The following is a 21,884-nucleotide window of genomic DNA, read 5'->3' as shown; positions in this document are numbered from 1 at the left end:
TCAGTCAAAATAAAATCATCATATTATTTAAACTTTAGTTTTATCTGGTGATTAAAGTTGACATGCAAACCCACTGTGTGCAGACACCTCAGCATTGAAGGCTATTACGCCAGTCTCACAATGCATGAGCAGTGTATGTTTTTTCTGCTGAGGTTCTCAGGAACTGCGCAGAAATGGTTTTCTGCATGCATCAATCTATTTGTTTTCTATTGAACTAGTTTTTTTTTTTGCATTCTCCGTCTTTCTTTCTCTCTCTCTCCGAAAAAAAATTAAAATAAATCAAAGCCTTAATTTGTTTTAAGTGTTGAAATGTCTAGAACTTTGTCATCCGGGAACTCCTGTAAATATTTTATTTCCCGAGTTCCCCCAAAAAATACGTTACTCTAGAAATTTTAAGGTAAAAATGGTAGGGAAAATACAAACATGAAAATTTAACTTTGTTTAGTTTAACTCAATATAGTTTTTATGTTTGGTTGTTTTGTCTCACTTAGATGGAGATACAAAAAGCAGCTTGGACACAGCATCCAAAGTGGACACTTCTTGCAAGACACAGGGTGATGGAAAGAGCAGAAGATCAGTGATCAGGTATAAATATATGTATAATATGTATATATATGTATGGGTAGAAAGCACTAAGCCTTAAATAAAAATGAATAAAATCTACTTTCAGGGGAAGCTTGCTTGTACAAAAAGTGTAGAATGATGCTGAGTCGTCAAGAAAAGTCACAGAAGAGCTGAAGCCAACTGAGCAGAACACAGAAGTGGGGGGTCAAGGCTATTGCTCTTATGGACAGAGCCCTTCATGTACTGTATGTCAACAGAAGTGCCGGCCGCTTGTGCTTTCACTTCAGTTAACAGTTGTTTATTTCTCTGAGTCCTGGAAGTCCTGCTTTAAGTTTGTAGCATTCTGTTTAGTTTTATCTGTGAGGACAGAAGTAAGACAGGTTCTCAGTCTTCTACCACAGAGTCATTGTGTTTGATCTAGACTGGCTCATCACTAATGCCTGAAGCACATCTGACTCGTGTTTCTGAAAGGGTTCAAATAAATTCAACCCAACACAGAAAACATTTACACAGTGATGTAGCCCAGATCAGTGAGGCCTGCTGGCCATGTTAGTGGATGTAAACTAAACACTGCATTTGTCCCAGCCCTTGCCTCTTGGATTTCTTGAAGCAGTAAGTGAATGAGGCTATAAGAGATTCACATGTGATTTAACAGTCAGAGGAATGATTGTGGAACTGTGGAGCATTATTTACACATGCATAAATGTGTGGTGGGAAAGAAGAAGAACTGGGAGAACTTTCAACATTTCTGTCACAAACCAAAGCTATCTGTCATATACCCGAGGCACTTCTCTGAAATTGCATGAAGAAACAAATAAATAAAATGCACACAGTGTCTACATTTTTTTCAGTATTACAACTATTTATTCGAGTTCTTTTCTTGTGATAAATACAAATAAAATAAAAAATACAATTTTTTTTTCATAAAAAACAGGCTACAAAGGTTTGTCCCTCAATATAAACTCAACCCTATTACGCTAGCATTGTTCCACCTATAGCAATTTATTTGTATTATTACATCACAGACAGGAAGTGACATCATTCAGCTCTTTTTAACAGCACGGTGCAAAAGAAGGCAAGATATATTTTCATTCATTTAATTTCTTTGAGGTTTACTATGGTAAGGAAGGGTACGGTCAAGCTTAACAATTCAACCCTGTAACCTAAAACTAAGATGGAGTATGATTGTTTTCTTAATGTCCAAACAATATGACATATTCTAGTTTAACTGCTGCCATGTGGACCTTCTCTCTTAAACCACACGAGCAGCAGCGGCCATTTTGTTTTATAGACACAACCCCATCACACTCAACCATAACAGGATTGAGATATTCTCCTAATTTGTCATGAACATTTCAGTAAATATATACTGACTATAACTTTATTTAGTCACTGAGAGAATATTTGAAGCAGTGTTTCCACTGAAACTGTGACACAATCTTATCTCAGACATGGCGCCCGTATCAGCAGCAGATTTTATATTGAATGTGTCACGAGTTTCATCATGAGTTAAAGCTGATCAAATCAGAACATGTGAAGTGAAAAAAGACTTTAATTATGTAAACAGTTCATTTGCTCATCTCAATGTCATGTGACAATTAGCCAACGTTAGAGAGGAGGTCATTAAGGGCAGAATTCATATTAATATTAGAGATAAAGAGGCTTCAGCTGTCAAAAGGTTGAGGAATATCTGGTGGTCTGCTGTAGCCCATCCGCCTCAAGGTTGGCTGTGTTGTGTGTTCAGAGATGCTCTTCTGCAGACCTCAGTTGTGACGAGTGCTTATTTGAGTTACTGTCGCCTTTCTATCAGCTGGAACCAGTCTGGCCATTCTCCTCTGACCGCATCAACAAGGCATCTGCGCCCACAGAACTGCCACTCACTGGATATTTCCTCCCCTAGAGATGGCTGTGCGTGAAAATCCTAGTAGATCAGCAGTTTCTGAAATACTCAGAGCACAGAGCAGCCCGTCTGGCTGTATAATTCTATTATTATTATTATTATTATTATTAAGAATTTTCATTTAGAAGACATTAAGTTTTCTGCTGCAGTTTTTCTTGATGTTCCAGAAAATAAAGGTTTAGTCATGATGTAGCTGTTGCTCCTGTTCACTGTAGGTTCTGTTCAGCAGTATATTCGGGAACACAGGCCTTTATCAGCATTTGTAAAGGTTACTAACGCTCCAGTTACCTGCAGCACTTCACTGTTCTGAATTCTGACTGTAGTTTGGTTTAATGAAGTTTAATGTCATCTCAGTGTGATCAATGTCTAAATGTTTTATTGAAATAAAGAAGTGTTTTGGTTTAGTCTTAGATTTAATTTCACATTAATTAAAACAAATTAACATTGAAATGAAAGTGTCTCCTCAACCCTGTTACGGTCTTCACCCCGTCACTGTATTCTCCACCCTGTGATATTCATATTGTTTAAGGGAAACAATTAAATATAGAAAAACCTCTTGCTGAGGACCAGCCGCCATGTTAAGCCTGACATTGTGAGCATGTGGTTTGGGTAAGACATCTAAAGTTAAAGCTTTTTTAGAGAAATAAAGAGAGCACAGATGCACAAGTTGTATAATTGTACCTTAAATCACATCTAAATCTAAAACTCCTCAGAAATGTGATGTTTTAGCCATTAAGCTGGTTTGAGGCACATATGAGCAACAGGGAAATGTTGGTTTTACAGCAAAAGCTTTGTGAAATGCTATTATTAAACTCAGTTTAGTCCGTTACGGTGTTGAGAATAACGGCTGTGCAAATAAGAATAAAAGAGAAAATAATATAAATAAATAAAAGATGATATTGTGAACGTTTCAATTGTGCCTCATGATGTAGGCTATTTAACAATATCATCAACACACTTTTAAACATGAGTTTGCTCAAGCTGAACTATTAGCCAACGCCAGGAATGAGCCTTATATTCTCTCAACTCTTAAACGTGCGCACACTACAAGATCTGAACACATCGGGCACAGCACACAACAGGATACTATTGAGACGACTGTGCCTGATGGAGCACATCACCCGACTGCAGAAGAACTCTGCTTTTTATTATAGGCCAGCGCACACATATCTGAGCCACTGCCAGAGCCAACAGCCTGCAGAATCAAGACAACAGCTGCTTGTTGAAGAGAGCACATCATGTCCAAACACACATCTGATATCCTGATGATTATTCGGGATCAGAGAGAAGACGAAGGCAGATGAACAGAAGGAATGGATATGTGATGATGCTGTAGGGGGAGAGCGGTGTGGAGAGTTTTGTGTAAAGCACCATTGACCAAACGTGTTGGGGATTTACAATGGAGGATTCTGCAAGGGAATGTGGCAGTGAACGCTTCATATGTGTTGTTCACTCTAGTGTCCATGACGAGTGTCTCTTCTGTGGACATGGAGAGACTGTGGATCATCATGGCTATCTGGAGTGTAGACGCTGAACACAATAGTTTGATATGTGGAGCAGAGTTTTCCTGAGATGTGGACAGAATTGGACTCAGTGTAAGTTTCTTCTGGAGCTGGCGATAGTCAGAGACACAGACTAAAATGGTGGCTCATTCACTGTTCAGCTGCTCAAGCAAAACTTGCTCTTGCTCACCACAAGAAGAACCAGAACAGATGATGAACATGATCAAGAGATTTAAAGCAATTCTCTCTCTCACACACACACACACACACACATACACACACACTCTCTCTCACACACACAAACATAGACACTCTCACACTACACACACACACAGCAGTGAACACATGCGCACACACACACACACACAAATTCTCTCTCACACACACAAACATAGACACTCTCACACTACACACACACACACAGCAGTGAACACATGCACGCACACAAACACACACACATATGCGCAGATACACGCTCACACACACACAAACGCGCACACTCTCTCTCTCTCTTTCTCTCTCTCTCTCACACACACTGTCTGTCGCGCGCGCGCGCGTGCGCGCGCGCACACACACACACACACACACACACACACACACACACACACACACACACACACACACACACACACACGTGCGCGCGCGCACGCACACACACACACACACACACACACAAATACAGACACTCTCACATGCACACCCACACACGCACACATACTCTCTCACACACAAGCATGCATGCACTCACACTAACACTCAGACACACACACACACACTGCTGCTGACTGCTCCTGCAGAGGATTCTGGGTAAATCTCTCGTCAGTCTTCAGCTCAGTTTCACTGATGATCCAGGATAAAGCCCAAACCCAGCACAGAGCGGCTCAGTGAATGTGGTCTGGACTGAGTGGATGAGGCTCATTGTGTCTCTATAGATGTTGTAGAAGATCAGAGTTCCTGCACTGTGATCCACAAACACTCCTATTCTCCTGCTGAGCGGCTTCACTGGGAGATCAGTCTCTGTGTCATTGTGCCAGAATGAGAAACTGGAGGAAGAGCAGAACAAACTCCAGGACTGAGCATTATATCCAAACACACACTCACGACCTCTTCCCTTCCTCCTGATGCTCTTATATGACACTGATATACACACACCATAATCTCCACTCCAGTCAATCTCCCAGTAACAGCGTCCACACACACTCTCTCTGCACAACACCTGATGATGAACATCAAATCTGTCTGGATGATGAGGATACGGCTGATTCTCTCTCACACTCTTCACCTCTCTGTTCTCCTCAGACAGAATGAGTTGAGTGTGTGCTGTGTTTGGATCCAGAGTGAGGAAACAGACATCTGAACACAAGAACACACACATTTACAACCACAGCTGTGTGTGTGTGTGTGCATGTGTTCACTGCTGTGTGTGTGTGTGTGTGCGTGAGAGAGAGAGGGTGTATGTGTGTGTGCATGTGTTCACTGCTGTGTGTGTGTGTGTGTGTGTGTGTGTGTGTGCATGTGTTCACTGCTGTGTGTGTGTGTGTGCGCATGTGTTCACTGCTGTGTGAGCGTGAGAGAGAGAAGAAGTGTGTATGTGTGTGAGAGCGAGTGTGTGTGTCTGTGTGTGAGAGAGGGCCATGCTTGTGTGAGTGTGTGTATATGTCTGATTGTGCATGAGCCTGTGCGTGTGAGAGAGAAAGGGTGTGTGTGTGTGTGTGCGTGAGAATGTGTGTGAGAGTGAGTGTGTATGTATGTCTGATTGTGTATAAGCGTGTGCGTGTGAGAGAGAGAGACAGAAGGGAGCGTGTGTGTGTGTGTGTTTTTGTGTGTGTGTGTGTCTGACTGTGTGAGTGTATTCATGTGTGTTTGAGAGCGTGTGTGTGTGTGTGTGTAGTCCTACATTTGCGTGGTCCTGCTGTAATCCTCGTCTCTCCTCCATGATCCAGACTGTAAACACACACAGATTGACATTCAGTCAGTACACAAACATCAGCTTAACACACACACACACACACACACACACACACACTTACACACACACACGCAAACACACGCACACACACACAAACACGCACACACACGCACACACACACACACACACACAATAAGACATGTGGAGTGTGTGCTGAATGCTGGATTGTGATTGGCTGATCTCAGTGCATTAATAACTGCAGTAAAACAACATGAGTGTGTGTGGAGCTGTCAAATCAGCTTCTGAATGACACACAGAGCTTTTAGATCAGATGTGGAAACAGAAAACAGAATGGAAACACAGAAACAGACAGATATAAAGACTGAAGGATTCATTCAATGATCAATTGACAAAAGCGCAGCACAATAATAAAGCAGAATTCAGTGTTAAATGACTTGAAATATGATGGAGATCTTCATCTTCTGTCAAATGCCTCTTCATCATCTCCAAACATTGCTAAGTTGGAGAGCAGTGAATCCAGACCAATCTGCAGTCCTCCTCGCCCTTTGGAAGCTTGGTGGGTTTGTGTTCTGTTTATTGTTCATAATACTTCAGTTATAAAGGATTAGTTTAGGAGTTTTTTGTCATTTGCTTTATTTGAGTTTGTTCAACATGTGATTGTCACTGGACTATATCAGAACCAGCATCACTGTCTGCTGATCACTTTTATTGCCTGATATTTTGTGTTCATGTTAGTTTAGAAGCAGAAAAGAGCCAGATTACAAGATATGTGAGATATTTGCCAGAAACATCTTTGTTATGTCCACATTGTGAATGTAAATTGATATTGTTTATTTTCTTCCTGTTTATAGTTTTACTCCGCCATTATTAAAGTGTGATAAAGGACATTCTGTGTCAGTGAAGTTAATGAGGGAGAGTTTAACCTGCTGTTAGAGGATATACAGGACGTATTTGGAGAAGAGTACACACACATCTCTGACCTGATACTGTACAGTTCTTCAGCAGAAATGTAGAGAACAAGTTTCACTGCTCAACTACAAAGCTGAAACTGTACAGTGTTAATATGAGATATAATATCACGCTTAATGTGAGAACTGCCCCAGTGCACTGACATATTTAACAGCTTTGATTCATATCTGGACACTAGAAGAGCAGTGAAGTATCAAAGTATCTGTATTCACAATAAAAAAGGCAGTGCTGCTCCACATACTTGAGTTTGTCCAGTGTGTAGTTTGGATCCTCCAGTTGTTCAGAGAGCAGCTTGACTCCTGAATCTCCTGGATGATTGTAGCTCAGATCCAGCTCTCTCAGGTGTGAGGGGTTTGAAGTCAGAGCTGAAGACAGAAAACCACAGCCTTCCTCTGTCACCATACAGCCAGACAATCTACAAACACAGCAATAGTCCACATCACACAGTTGGACTATCACACATCTCTTTGTGTTGTGAAGATGCTGACTGCTGTTTCTGCTCATGTCAACAGCAGTGATGAACACACACATCCTGATTAGCTCTCCTTATTGATCACATCAGCAAACACACACACACACTCAACAAGGACTCGACATCATCTGTAGAAGTGTACAGAGCAAAAACATTGTTCATAATACACCACATCAAGCTGTAAAGTCTGCTGTGAGGAGGAAGAAGACACACTTGAGCTCAGAAGATCATCTTAAAGTCATGTATAAAACACAACAGGAAATGAGCTGATTTCATCATTTATATTGTGATTCTGTTGTGGACTAAAACAAAATGAGCTCAGACAAACACAAAGCCGCTCTCTTCATGTGTTCATCACCTGACCCACGGTCACATCACACTGATGCTCCATTAGGGGACTTTTATTCTGTCAGGAGAGAAACACCTGATCAATATTCATGACTGCTGACTCTCCTTCACATTCAGCCTTTACCTGATATTGTTTTAGATGAGCGAGTAATCAGGATTATTTCACACACTTTATCATGAGACTTTTATTTGTTTTGAAGAAACTGAAACTGCACAAATATGAGAGCAGCTCAAACCTTCAGCAGGACACAAAACAGCTTGACTTTAGCGTTTAACTCTGCTGCTTTCACACCTCCAGATCCACTGTTCTGCTCTGAAACAGGATTAACACTGGTATAATGTCTATTTGTGTTCTCGCTGCGCTTCACTTTCACACAGAAATGTTGATTGTTGACACCCACAGACAGACACAACCTGGTAAAGTTTTCAAACAGTGAACTGAGACTGCAACTATTAGTGAAATCTATATTAAAGCTCTTCAAATATGATTTAGATTTACAGTAATTGTTTTTCATGTTTAAATCTGATTTATTCTTGTGTTTAAAGCGTTTGTCATTCCTCGACTTCAGTGTCTCAGACTCATTCAGAAATGATTATTAAATGCTGGATTAATGCACAAGAGAGTTTGGCGAACACGTTTTACACCATTTCAAATATATATTATATGTGCAGCTGTATAAGTCACATACAGCGCTCAGCATAATGGAGGACAGCCCATTCTGAAAACCAAGACTTTCCTCCATTTCTCAGTCAATATAGGCAGTGTATTCTGCTGCATTTAAACAGAACACATTTATTAAACAGATTTATTCATGAACATCATATTTTAGTCAGCAAACATATTCAGAAATTGAAAGATAATATAATATAATAACATAATAATAATAATAATATATAACATAATACAATTAAATTCAGGCTAAATATTAAGAAAAAAAATAATACAAAAATACAAAAAAAAAATCCATTGTTTTGCTTCTCTTGATTTTTCCTCTTTTTTAATTTTGTATTTTGAGTGCCCTAGTTTTTACACCGTAATTATGAGTTATTTTGTTAGATGAGCTCCAGATTTGGCTAATCTATTGTATATGCACAAATATAATACTGTAGAGCTTCCTATTAAACTATGAATGTAAAAGAGAGATTAGTGAGGGGTGTACTTATATATGCTGAGCACTGTATATTGTTCACCCAGAGTGTTTACATGGTCACACAGCAGTAACACAACAAGCATTGAGTTCGGGCTAGCTTCTGCAGATGGACATTGCTGTACACTGCCCTTGATGGGTGAGTGGGGGAGTGTCTGTTGTCTCTCAGGTGTGAATTATTCATAAGCATTGTCACTCACACATACAGCTGAGATCACCCAAAACACACTTAACAAAATGTAGATCATTGTAATGTTTTCTCTGAATGAAAGAACAGAATAATTACACATAATTGTGCAGTAAATATTCTAGTCTACAAGACTGCTTACTCTAAAGTCTTGTTCAGGCACATTTAGTGAGCTTTTTCCGCTAAAACCTACTAACCACACATAATATTTGTTTTCTAAAAAGCACAAGCATGTACATCAATATCTCTCACATATTATTGTAGCTCAGTTTGTGCTGAACACAAATGAAACACATGTTGGCCAGTTCTGTGTAATAAGCAGCTGAAATAAGCACAGATGTCAGGGCATGTCAAAACATCTCAGGGGTCCCAAAATCACCTCAGACCCCTGAGGGTTAACTACAGGTATAGTATGAGCAGTGTAAAACACAATCACTGATAAACCATAATTCCTGTTATCTGGGGTTTAGTATCACCCAGGGTTAACATGTTCAAGCATGAAGAGCTCTAATATGAAACTGTCTGACTGTAGTTATTGTAGAGTGGAGAATCATTTACCTCAGTGTGTCCAGTTTACAGTGTTGACTCTTCAGTCCATCAGAGAGCTTCTTCACTCCTGAATCCTGCAGGTCATTGTTACTCAGGTCCAGCTCTCTAAGCACACAGTTTGAGGATTGTAGAGCTGAAGACAAACTCTCACAGCACTGAACAGTGAGATTACACATGACCAATCTGAGAAAGAAGAACACAGATTACATTAACAGTGTGATTTCAGTCATTCATCTGATGTAAAATCAAACTATGAGGTTAATAATATGACAAAACTACTGGAATTTGTGTCAATTAGAATTATTGACTATTGTTATTTAATAAAACTGAATATTAAATGTCATCTAATATATTCCTGAACACGTTTAATGTAAAAAAATGTTAAATTTTAGTTTAGATAAGAGGAACACGAGACTTTATATATTTATGAACCTGCAATATGCAAATGACCAGAGCCTGTCAAACCTGCTGCCGGGTCCAGAAACCTCCTCAGACCTCATCCACATTGCTTCTCTTGTTTCATTTTTTTTTTTTTTTTTTGTCAGAATGACCAAAACATCTGACAAATTCCTAAATATATCTTTCCAATAAACCAATTCAAGATAAACTATAAATATAATCATTAAAAATAAAAAATATAAATAAAGATTTAGAGGTAATTAATTAAAATAATCATTAAAATACACTGATTTCCTGAACTGATTAAGAAAAAGAGCAACTTTCATTTGAGAAGCAGCATTTCGAAGTTTCTCCACTAATGCTCTAAAATATATCTGGACATTTCCATCTCAATCAAAACACTTTTAATGTTGTAGAGTGGAGAATCATTTACCTCAGTGTCTCCAGTTTACAGTGTTGACTCTTCAGTCCATCAGAGAGCTTCTTCACTCCTGAATCCTGCAGGTCATTGTTACTCAGGTCCAGCTCTCTCAGCACACAGTTTGAGGATTGTAGAACTGAAGACAAACTCTCACAGCACTCAACAGTGAGTTTACAGCCCTGTAGCCTGTGTAGAGGACAAAGAGCAACACAATCAGCAGTAAGAAATGAGCAGTGTTGAGTGTTCATGAGTCCAGTCTACAGTGATAAAAGCAACACTGGAAATAAACTATATATATATATACTGCTCAAACAATAAAGGGACTACTAAAATAACACATCCTAGATCTGAATGAATGAAATATTCTCATTAAATACAAGGAGTCACACTCAAAACTGTAGTGAATTACAGGAATTGCTGACATACTACAGACACATGAGCGTTTTCAGAACAAGAATATTATTTCATTTAAATCTGCTTTTTTATTTATTTATTCATTTATTTAATTATTGAAAGTACATTAAACTAAACTAAAGCTGTATTTCCCCATTCATATGACTGTACTGAATTATTGAACAGAATATTAATAACTAATCAGAGAGCATTTTACTGAGCTCAGTGTAAAGTTTAGTGTTTAGGCCTACAGTAAATGTAATATTAGAGGCATGTCTGCGGCGAGACGGCAATACTGTGTCTAAAATTACACTATTTCTCTGATCAGAAAACAAACACAATTATCCCAGAGCAACACTGTGTTAGATTTGAGCAAATACACATCAACAAATGTCCTATTCAGCTGGAGGAGCACAGGGATTTACAGGGATTAGAGTTATTTTCCAGGATAAACTGTAAAGCAAATGAAGTAGATTATTAAATAAGTACAAATGTTGTTTGTGTGAGTAAAAAGTCAAGAAAAGTTTGTTAAATACGTTTAGAAATGCTGAAATAAATGAGCAAATAAGGAAACAGAACACTGCCGCCGCGTCCCCATGCAGTAATATGGTGTATCAGCGATCTCACAGGGGGACGATATGGCCAGCTAAAGATTTTCTGTTAAAGCAGGGCAGTGATTCACTAAACTGATCTGAGTCTTCAGTGCAGACTGATGTGTGTCTTCTGTGATCAATCAATGAATACTCACAGAGCTCTTCTGCAGTTTCTCACAGCTGCTGTCAGTCTCCGTCTTCCCTCAGCTGATGTGTTGAATTTATTAGAGTCTAACTCATCCAGCGGCTCCTCTGACATCTCAATCATGTAGGAGATTGTTGAGCAGTGAGCGGGAGTGAGTTCCTCCTCTGAGTCTTTGTCTGATTTCACAAACTCCTGAATCTCTCTGGCCAGAGTCTGATCTTTCACCTCCAGCAGACAGAGGAACAGATTGATGGGTCTTACAGCTGAGAGAGGGTCATCTCTCTTGATCTGTAACCGTCTAATGCGTCTTTTAGCTGAGGGAGGGTCATCATCCCTCTTGATCTCGTCTTTAATGTACTGTGTGATTCTCCTGATGTTCTCTGAGCTCTCCTCTGTGTGTGTCAGCAGATCCTGGAAGAGTCTCTGATTGGACTCCAGTGAGACGCCCAGCAGGAACCGCAGGAACAGATCCAGATGACCATTACTACTCCTGACAGCTTTAACTACTGCTGAACTGAGCAGAACATACAGAGACTTCTCAGAGCTGGACTGTAGATATTGATTATATGAATATTCTCTCTCATAAATCACCCTCAGCGGTTCTCTGTTCTCTGTTAAATGGCAGTAAAACACAAAGAAAGCAGCCAGAAACTCCTGAAAGCTGAGATGGATGAAGCTGTAGACTTTTCTCTGATGAATCACAGATTCCTCCTTGATGATCTCAGTGCAGATCCCAGAATACACTGAGGCGTCAGTGACGTCTATGCCGCTCTCAATCAGGTCCTCCTCATAGAACATCACATTGCCCTTCATCAGCTGTCTGAAAGCCACTTCAGCAAGTTTGAGGATCACTCCTCTGTTGGACTGCAGGAGTTTCTCTTGATCTCTCTCTTCATACTTCTGCTTCCTCATGTTGATCTGAATCAGCAGGAAGTGGATGTACATCTCAGTCAGAGTTTGAGGGATTTCTGCACTCACATCTTCTTCCAGGAGCTTCTGAAGCACAGTGGAGGAGATCCAGCAGAAGACGGGTATGTGGCACATGATCTGGAGGCTTCTTGCTCTTCTGATGTGGGAGATGATTCTGCTGGCTTGATGCTCGTCGCTGATTCTCTTCCTGAAATATTCCTCCTTCTGAGGCTCAGTGAATCCCTGAATCTCTGTCAGACGGTCGATGTATCTGGAGGGGATCTGATGGGCTGCTGCTGGTCTGGAGGTGATCCAGATGAGAGCAGAGGAAAGCAGATCTCCTTTCAGGAGGCTCCACATCAACACAGCCACTGATGAAGATTCAGTCACAGCACAAACTTTCTCCTCATCTGAAAAGTTGAGTGTGATTCTGCTTTCATCCAGACCATCAAAGATGAACACAACTCTACACTGCTCATAAATCTTGGGCTCCAGGTCTTCAAGTTCAGGATGAAAGTCCAGCAGAAGTCTGTGAAGACTGTACTGATGATCTCTGATCAAGTTCAGCTCTCGAAATGGAAGCACAAACATGAAATCTACATCCTGATGGTCTTTTCCCTCGGCCCAGTCCAGAATGAACTTCTGCACAGAGACGGTTTTCCCGATTCCAGCGATGCCTTTAGTGAGAACAGTCTTGATCTGGGCTTTCTCCTTCTTGATCTTCTCCTCATGTCCTGCTCCAGCTGAGGCTTTAAAGATGTCATTGCAGTAGACTGGAGTGTGTTGTGAGGGTTTTGTTCTGGCTCTTTTCTCCATCTGTAAAACCTCATGTTCTTCATTCACTCCTTCACTCTCTCCTTCTATGATGTAGAGCTGTGTGTAGATGCTGTTCAGGAGGGTTTGAGTCTCTCCATGGTTGATTCCCTCAAATAATCTCTCATACTTGTTCTTCATGCTGGTTTTGTGCTGCTCTTTGACTCTCTGAAGTTCATCATGTTCTGGTTGGAGTGAATCCTGCTGCAGGTCTCCAGTCTGATCATCTCCATCCACACTGCAGGAACAACAACAACACAAGGAATTAATGAGTAGACCCCATGGTTATGCCTCATAGCTCAATACTCTTCTGAATATGTGAATCCCAGCCCACTGCTCCCACTCGTGTGTCTCCTGCAATGAAAGTTTTTCATTTAATATTCATTTAATAGTCAATATTCAGGTTAAATTCATTTACATAGAATTAACCTACAGGTCTGCGCGCACTCCCATCAATTCATTTATTTATTTTGACTTTTACATGGGAAGTGGTGTATGCATGTTTCTAAACATGGGACGGTTGATAAGTTTAATATCGAAGTTTTATGTATTTACTGGAAAAAATCCTAAGGTGGCCAAATTTTTGTGGTAAGATTGCTTTATGATTGTTAAGATGGTTATGAGCTCATTATTTTCACATTACCGCCACTGTTGGTTTGTCTGAACTTCTAAGCTGAAGCTGATGTGTTCATTACTTTCACTTTCACATTACTGATCTGTGCTCTCTCTCTCTCTCTCTCTCTCTCTGTGAGAAGTTAAAGGCGTCTAAAACATAAATATTTAAGGGCTTGATGTTCAAATCATGACCGTTTTCAGTCGACACATTTATTAACATATAAAGATCATCTGTATGATGGGACTGTGTGCATGAGAATGTTTCATAAATCACACATGAACCTTGTCATAAGTTGATTTTTGTGTCCAGATCTGCACTTTTTTAGTGTTGAATTTATAGATGTGCCCTGTTGTGTTTGCATCTCTGTCTCTCTGTTACTTGGATTATTTAGTTTTCACTCTGATATTCACCTTGACATTAGTATTTTTCTTTATTAGATTTAGCAGATGGATCTTCTGTCTCTTTATTTCAAACTCACCATTACAAAGAGGACATTATACTTCCAGAGTTTTTATAGTCAGATATCTGTCCTTATTAGGACAATGGATGAATACATTCTAAACAATTCCAAGTCAGAAGATTTATATAGCACTATTTTAGTGTTTTCTGGACATTTTAATGGAAATAATTTTGCGGCATTGTGCCTTTAAAGGGCACCTATTTTACCTCTTTTTCAAGATCTTTTGTGTCTCCAGAATGTGTCGGTAAAGTTTCAGCACAAAACACCCATCAGATTATTTATTAGACCTTTCAGAATATTAGAATTCTCAGCTGTGAACACACTGTAGCTATATCTGTGGCCTGTGCCTTTATGCAAATGAGTTAGTTCTCCCCGCCCACCATTCCCACGTGCCTGTCAGAGTGTGCCTCAGGCCCCGTTTACACTAGTGCGTATTAGTTTTAAAACGGCGTTTTAGAATGAAAACGATCCGCGTCCACACTCGCGTTTTACCCAGCGTTTCTGAACTGCTCTCCGTCCACACCAAAACGCTGAAAACGCACATCACGTGACCACACACACACACTTTGGCAATCGCTGGAGCCCATCTACCCAGATGAGAGCTCTGCTAGTCGGACTTCTCATCAAGCATCTCCCGCTGGATCTAATCTCACTATATTTATAAAACGTAATATTTCATTCATCTTGTTGTCTTTATCTAACGACATATTCCCTGACTTTGGTCACTGGAATCTATTACTTGTTCTCAGGTAACGTGTTTTGGCTGAGCGCAAAGATAAGTTAATGATTAATGTAAGCACGTAGCCTACATTCTGTATATTGACTGATCGCTTGCCTTTATTTCCTATAATGTATAAACTTATTGTATGTTATACTTTTATAATGGCCATTATCGATTATTAAAACTGATATTCAGCAAAAGAGAGGGTGTGTTTCGTATTTTCACTGAAATTGAAAGGAGGCAGTTGTTATCGGCTCCGTTTTGTTATAAATATGCACACAGTGAAGATGACGCTCATATATGCAGCACGACGCCTCAACATTTCTGCTGTCTGTTTAGTTGTTAATATTAAAATAAAAATAGGCAGTTCCTTATATCAAGTTTACATTTTATTGTTGAGAAAGTGAAACAACGTAGTCAAGGTGATGTGAAGTTATAAAGTACACTGTTCCCTGTGAAGATTGACGCTGGTCCTCGGTATGTTTTCCATATCAAACTGAGAAGAAGAGATGCAGCCTTGATCAAACTTGCGAAGTCTGAACTTACACGGAGAAGATTCAGGACTGAACTGTGTGTTAGGCTACTTAATATTGAGGAAAAGCCCCAATCAGAGAGGCGAATGTCTGCAGCCCCGCCTCCGTTTTCAGATATCTCCGTCTTTCCCCATCCACACTGAGACGGAGCTGCAGCGTTTTAGAATGAAAACGGCCTCTCCAGCGTTTTCGAAACGCACCGTTTTCGGCGCTCGAGAACTCCGGCGTAGTGTGGACGGATGGCGTAACCGTAGCAAAACTTATGCGTTTTCAAACTAAAACGCACTAGTGTAAACGGGGCCTCAGTCTCCGCATCGTCTGCATCAGATAAACAGCACACAGACAGACATGAAGGAAGCAGATTTTACGTAACGTTTGTGAGAAACACTACAGCAAGAACTTTCCCAATGATTATTTGATACATTTGGGTTTGAGTTAATTCAAGCCTTTCTACTACGATGAGTCACACACATTGTTGTTACAAAGTTCACCCACACACAGACACACACACGCACGCACAGTGCATTTAACTTTGTACTGTTTTTGTACTGCAAATGTGACAGGATATAGTTTAATATCCGCTGCTATGTGGATATATGTTATTTTAATGTACAAAAAAAATGATTTAACATCTACAAACCTGTATTGATGTATCTTCTTTTATAATCGTACTGACATGCAACTGTGGTGAAGTAAATACAGTGATTTTACTGTCTTTAACTTACTTTATTACTAACATGTACTAATTTAAAAATGTTTTAAACCTGTAAAACTCATTCTTGATCACATGTGATGAAGATTGATGATCTGAACAGATCCTTTAATCCCAGTTGCTTTGTCTTGTTGATATGATTATATGCGTTACTAAGTAGACATGTTAATACATGGCTGTCAGTCAATTTGGTTGGCAGGGAAACCGCACTCCTACATCACGTTGTGGTGGGCCTCAAAAGAGGAGGGATTTGGATCCTAGTTTAACATCAGGAATAATGACAAGGACACACTATACCCACACACAGTTCTGTGCAAACAAAAAATAAGTTTCATCATAGGTGCCCTTTAAAGTATTGTTAAAGTAAAATAAAAATGTCCTGATGAATACTGAAATACAGTCCATGTGAGATCAATAATGTAGAACACTAAATACCTTTCGGCAGATGATGGTGTTTTCTCTCTGAGGTCTGGTGGTTTACCCATTGACCCGTCACTCTTCAGAGACACAGAGCTGGACACACATGATTCTGATCTTACACTGAACACACAAACACACCAGAGAAAAAGGATCATCACAACCTCAAGGTGTTTTACAAGGTAGAAGATAAATCTTTTGTAAGTAAAGTTTCAGATCAAAATAGCGATCAATTCATTTATTAGACAGTTGTGAGGTATTATGATATGTTGAATAAGGAAGGCAGGGTCGGCAATGCAGGTGAGTGCAAACATTTTATTTATTTTTCTATTTTTTCAGCTCAAGCAGCACACACACCTGTTGGCACCGCTCTGACCATTGTACAGTATCTGGCTCTCCCTTTTTAGTGAGATTAGTTAACATGCTGGTGAGGGCCGAATAATTAGGGATGAAATGCCCATAATATCCCGCCGGCTCCAAGAACTGTCTCACCTCACTTTTGGTCTTAGGTCTTGGAAAGGGTTGCAAATGCTGCAGTTTTGTCAATTTGGGGCCGCACCTGCCTGTGTCCCAAGCGGAAGCCCAGATACCTGACCTCCACTTGCCCAATTGCACACTTCTTTGGGCTGGCCGTGAGCCGAGAGCATCTTAGTGTTGTCAGGACGCCCTCAGATGCTGCAAATGCCGCTGTAAATGATTATTAAAATAATGACGCCATTGAGGTAGGCAGCAGCAAATGCAGAGTGTAAGGCAAGGATTTTGCCCATTAAACAATGAAAAGTAGCTGGTGCTTCGAACAATCCCAATGTAAGCGTAACGCACTGGTGTAATCCGAAGGGTGTAGTAAAAATCATTTATTCCTTGGATAGAGGCGTAAGTTGAATTTGCCAGTATTCCTTCATCAGATCAAAATCAAGCTCCCCACTAATTGAGTGTCCATGAATGGTCCTTGCCACTAGGCAAGTAATTTTGGGCTGGATGATGGCAGCAGTATAAGCACTTTGTTTTTCCGGTGCAAATTGTCGTAATTAAGTGTCCTTGTAACATCTTTGGTGCTGCTGATTCTGAGCCTTAAACAAATTGTCCGATGAGAGCCGCCCCAGGGCGTGGAGCTTTGCTCACAGATTCAGAATGTATTGGAGCTCATTTTTTTACTGTTAGAAGGCTCGTCCTTCCAAACCTCTCTCAAGGCATCCAGAACCTCTCGGGGCTGTCTGACATAGGGAAGCTCGAAGGAGGAAATTCCTGTGGAGGCTTGTGGAACCTCTCCCACCCTATAGTCAGGACTAGTCAGCACTTATGCAAATTTTTTACCTTCAAATCTGCCTAATAGGTAATAATAGAAGTGTTATGAATGATAGTGATTGACAGTTTAGTGTGATCAATAATGTTAAACACAAAATACCTTTTGGCAGATGATAGTGTTTTCTCTCTGAGGTCTGGTGGATGACCCATTGACCCGTCACTCTTCATAGACACAGAGCTGGACACACATGATCCTGATCTCACACTGGACACACAAACACACCAGAGGAGAAGGAGCGTCACAACCTCAAGGTGTTTTACAAGGTAGAAGATAAATCTTTTGTGAGTAAAGTTTAAGATCAAAATAGTGATCAAATCATTTATTAGACAGTTGTGAGGTATTATGATATGTTGAAAGAGGAAGGCAGGGTCGGCAATGCAGGTGAGTGCAAACATTTTATTTATTTTTCTATTTTTTCAGCTCAAGCAGCACACACACCTGTTGGCACCGCTCTGACCATTGTACAGTATCTGGCTCTCCTTTTGTAGTGAGATTAGTTAACATGCTGATGAGGACCGAATAATTAGGGATGAAACGCCCATAATATCCCGCCGGCTCCAAGAACTGTCTCACCTCACTTTTGGTCTTAGGTCTTGAAAAGGAATTACAAATGCTGCAGTTTTGTCAATTTGGCGCCGCACCTGCCTGTGTCCCAAGCGGAAGCCCAGATACCTGACCTCCAATTGCACACTTCTTTGGGCTGGCCGTGAGCCGAGAGCATCTAAGTGTTGTCAGGACGCCCTCAGATGCTGCAAATGCCGCTGTAAATGATTACTAAAATGATGATGCCATTGAGGTAGGCAGCAGCAAATGCAGAGTGTGAGGCAAGGATTTTGTCCATTAAACAATGAAACTTGCCGGTGCTTCGAACCACCCGAATGTAAGCGTAACGCACTGGTGTAATCCGAAGGGTGTAGTAAAAATAATTTTTTCCTTGGATAGAGGCGTAAGTTGAATTTGCCAGTATTCCTTCATCAGATCAAAATCAAGCTCCCCACTCATCGAGTGTCCATGAACGGACCTTGCCACTAGGTAATTTTTGAGCAAATTGTCCGACGAGAGCCGCCCCAGAGCGTGGAGTTTTGCCCGCAGATCCAGAATGTATTGGAGCTTATTTTTTACTGTTAGAAGGCTCATCCTTCCAAGCCTCTCTCATGAAATCCAGTACCCCTCGGGGCTGTCTGCCGTAGTGAAACTCGACGTGGGAAAACCCTGTGGAGGCTTGGGAAACCTCTCCCAACAGTGAGGTGAACAGTGAGGGCTCTAACCTCTTATCCAAATTTTTGTACCTTCAAATCTGCCTAATAGTTAATCATAGAAGTGCTATGAATGACTGTGATTGACAGTTTTGTGTGATCAATAATGTAAAGACTAAATACCTTTTGGCAGATGATGGTGTTTTCTCCCTGAGGTCTGGTAGATGATCTTTTGAGCTGATGTTTTGATGTAGCTTTAAGCGGTCATTTAATAGAAACACAGAGCTGGACACACGTGATCCTGATTTCACCCTGAAGACACAAACACACCAGAGGAATAAACTGCAGGACAAACTTCATTCTACTTTACAAGAGATTATCAGACAAATATGAGTTTGTTCAGTTTAATTCAGCACAAACTAGTTGTCTGAAGGTCTGTCTGATCAGGTCTGCTTCACAGCAGTCATGGGTAAACAGACGAGTGATGCGCTGCTTTTTTCATCCATTTATTTTCCTTTTGCTTAGTCTCTTCAGAGTTGGCCACAGCAGAATGAATCGCCAACTATTCCAACATGTTTTATGCAGCAGATGCCCTTCTAGCTGCAACCCAGTACTGGGAAACACCCACACACTCATTCACACACACACACACACATACACTATGGCTAATTTAGTTCATCAAATTCCCCTTTAGCGTGTGTGTTTGGACTGTGGGGGAAGCACCTGGAGGAAACCCATGCCAACACGAGGAGAGCATGCAAACCCCACACAGAAGGGCCTACTGACCCAGCTGGGACTTGAACCAATGACCATCTTGCTATGAGGAGACAGTGCTAAACACTGAGCCACCATGTCACCCATGCTGCTTTTTCATTCTGCATAAGTTTAATTTAAAACCTTGTGATGTTGTGACCTGTTGAGTAAAAACTCATCACAGAAATCTGATGAGGAATATAAAACACAAAACATTACTTTCTGTCATAGAAATACACAAAAGTATTATATAATTCTCTTCCCTAAACTATACACTGAGTTTAACATGCACATTTGTACTAAAGCACAAGCTGAAACTTGTTCTGCGCTCAGCTTTAACTCTGATGTTGTGCAAGACTTTAAACAGCACACGTCACACATATTCAGCTCTGTTAAAGATAACACCAGATCAAGCTGTCTGTAATCTGGAATGATCTAAACACATTTGCTGAAGCTGTAAACTGAAGCTTTGTCCATCATTTGATCAGGCAATAGCAACACAAATAAGTGCCTTGTTGTTGGTCTTTGTTCTTCAGAGAAAGTGTTGAAATAATGGAGTAAAAAAAGAGTCAATACCTGTGTTTCTCTGAGAGAGAGTCCTTTACTCGCTCCTCTGCCATACTGCAGCTAAAACACCAATGCAGACATTAGCAGAGCTTTCAGGAAACAATCACACACACACACACACACACACACACACACATATATATATATAGTACTTAACATGAGTACTATTGTTTTGAGCAGCTTTTCTTCCTGTTCAACTGAAGGTCTGCTTTAACTTTACTTTTGATTTGGTGACTCTGAATGTTTAGAGTTATATTTAATGCTGAATTATTGGACACTATTGAGTCAGTCTGATATAGAAGAGAACAAACACTTTAAAGGGATTAAAAATAAAGCTTTTAGACACAGTGTTTAAATGACTGTGTTTGACTCAGTGTTTAATCTGTGTTTGAGGATTTGATCTTCAGGATCAGACATTTAAATCACACTATATAAACCCTTCATCATCTCCACAAATCAGCGTAATGTAGAAGTGTTAAACTCACATGCAGAAGTACAGACGCTCTTGTGCAGCAGGAACACAATCTGAGCTCTTTCACTCTTTCACTTCACTAAAACACACCTGTGTGATCTACAGGTAGATCCTGAAATATTATTGGCTCCACAGAGTGACACTGACATGAATATTCATGAGACTCTCCTGACTGTGGGCGTGTCCTGAAGACAAGTGTGTTGATGGAAGATTTAGAGAAGGTATTAAAGATGAAATATGAGAGGTCTCTGATGAATATTTATAGCAATGTTGAACCTAAAAAATAAGATTAGAGATTTCTATATAAATGAATAATGCTTAAACAGAGGACAAATGAAGAAAACCATTAAACAGCATTACATTCAGTTCAAATGTTGTAGTTTGTCTTTTATTTATTGTTTGCAACACATAATTTAAATGTACATGTATTATCTCTCTATTTCTGAAGGTGTTTCCAAACTTATTTTAATCAATATATCTGTTTGTCTACACTCGCTATTACAATACAGATGTTAAATACTATTTTTGTGGTCATTTCTAAAAATTCAGGATAAATGTCAATAAAAATATTAATATTTTTCCTCAGAAACTAAGACAGGGTTGATGTGTCTTGGTTGTTAGAAATGATTTATTATTATCAGTAAAATCAAACTTAGCAGCTCTTATTTATTTATTTGTTCTTTTTATTATATGTTTAAAGGGAAATAACATTAGGGAATTTATAGTTATGCACAAATCATTATAAAATGAAATGTTTAAATTAAATACAGATAACTTAATCATCTGAATAGATCTTTACAGTAACTCTATATTGAAATCAGGGAGTGATTAAAACCTTTAGATCGGTGGAAAAAAGTTGACAGATTCAGGATCAGTTAGCACATTGTGT

General features: G+C 39.9%; 1 protein-coding gene across 4 annotated transcripts; it reads right to left on the bottom strand.

Annotated features, from left to right (window-relative positions):
- Positions 1 to 1,401: 1,401 nt before the first annotated feature.
- Positions 1,402 to 21,089, bottom strand: LOC101882252 (NLR family CARD domain-containing protein 3-like). Of its 4 annotated transcripts, XM_088649632.1 has the most exons (12): positions 21,009 to 21,089; positions 20,533 to 20,583; positions 19,387 to 19,515; positions 18,107 to 18,211; positions 16,720 to 16,824; positions 12,112 to 13,480; positions 11,531 to 12,054; positions 10,402 to 10,575; positions 9,579 to 9,752; positions 7,107 to 7,280; positions 5,864 to 5,910; positions 1,402 to 5,319 (listed from the first exon to the last, which is right to left on the bottom strand). In XM_088649632.1, exons 2-12 carry the CDS (start codon positions 20,574 to 20,576, stop codon positions 4,793 to 4,795), a joined length of 3,372 nt encoding a protein of 1,123 aa, XP_088505758.1. In that variant the 5' UTR covers positions 20,577 to 20,583; positions 21,009 to 21,089; the 3' UTR covers positions 1,402 to 4,792.
- Between the last annotated feature and the right edge of the window lie 795 nt (positions 21,090 to 21,884).

This window comes from Danio rerio, chromosome 4, assembly GCF_052040795.2.
Source record: "Danio rerio strain M-AB ecotype USA chromosome 4, GRCz13ab, whole genome shotgun sequence".
NCBI lineage: Eukaryota > Metazoa > Chordata > Actinopteri > Cypriniformes > Danionidae > Danio > Danio rerio.
Note: the sequence above shows the minus strand (reverse complement) of the source record. Positions and strands in the feature narration are given on the sequence as shown.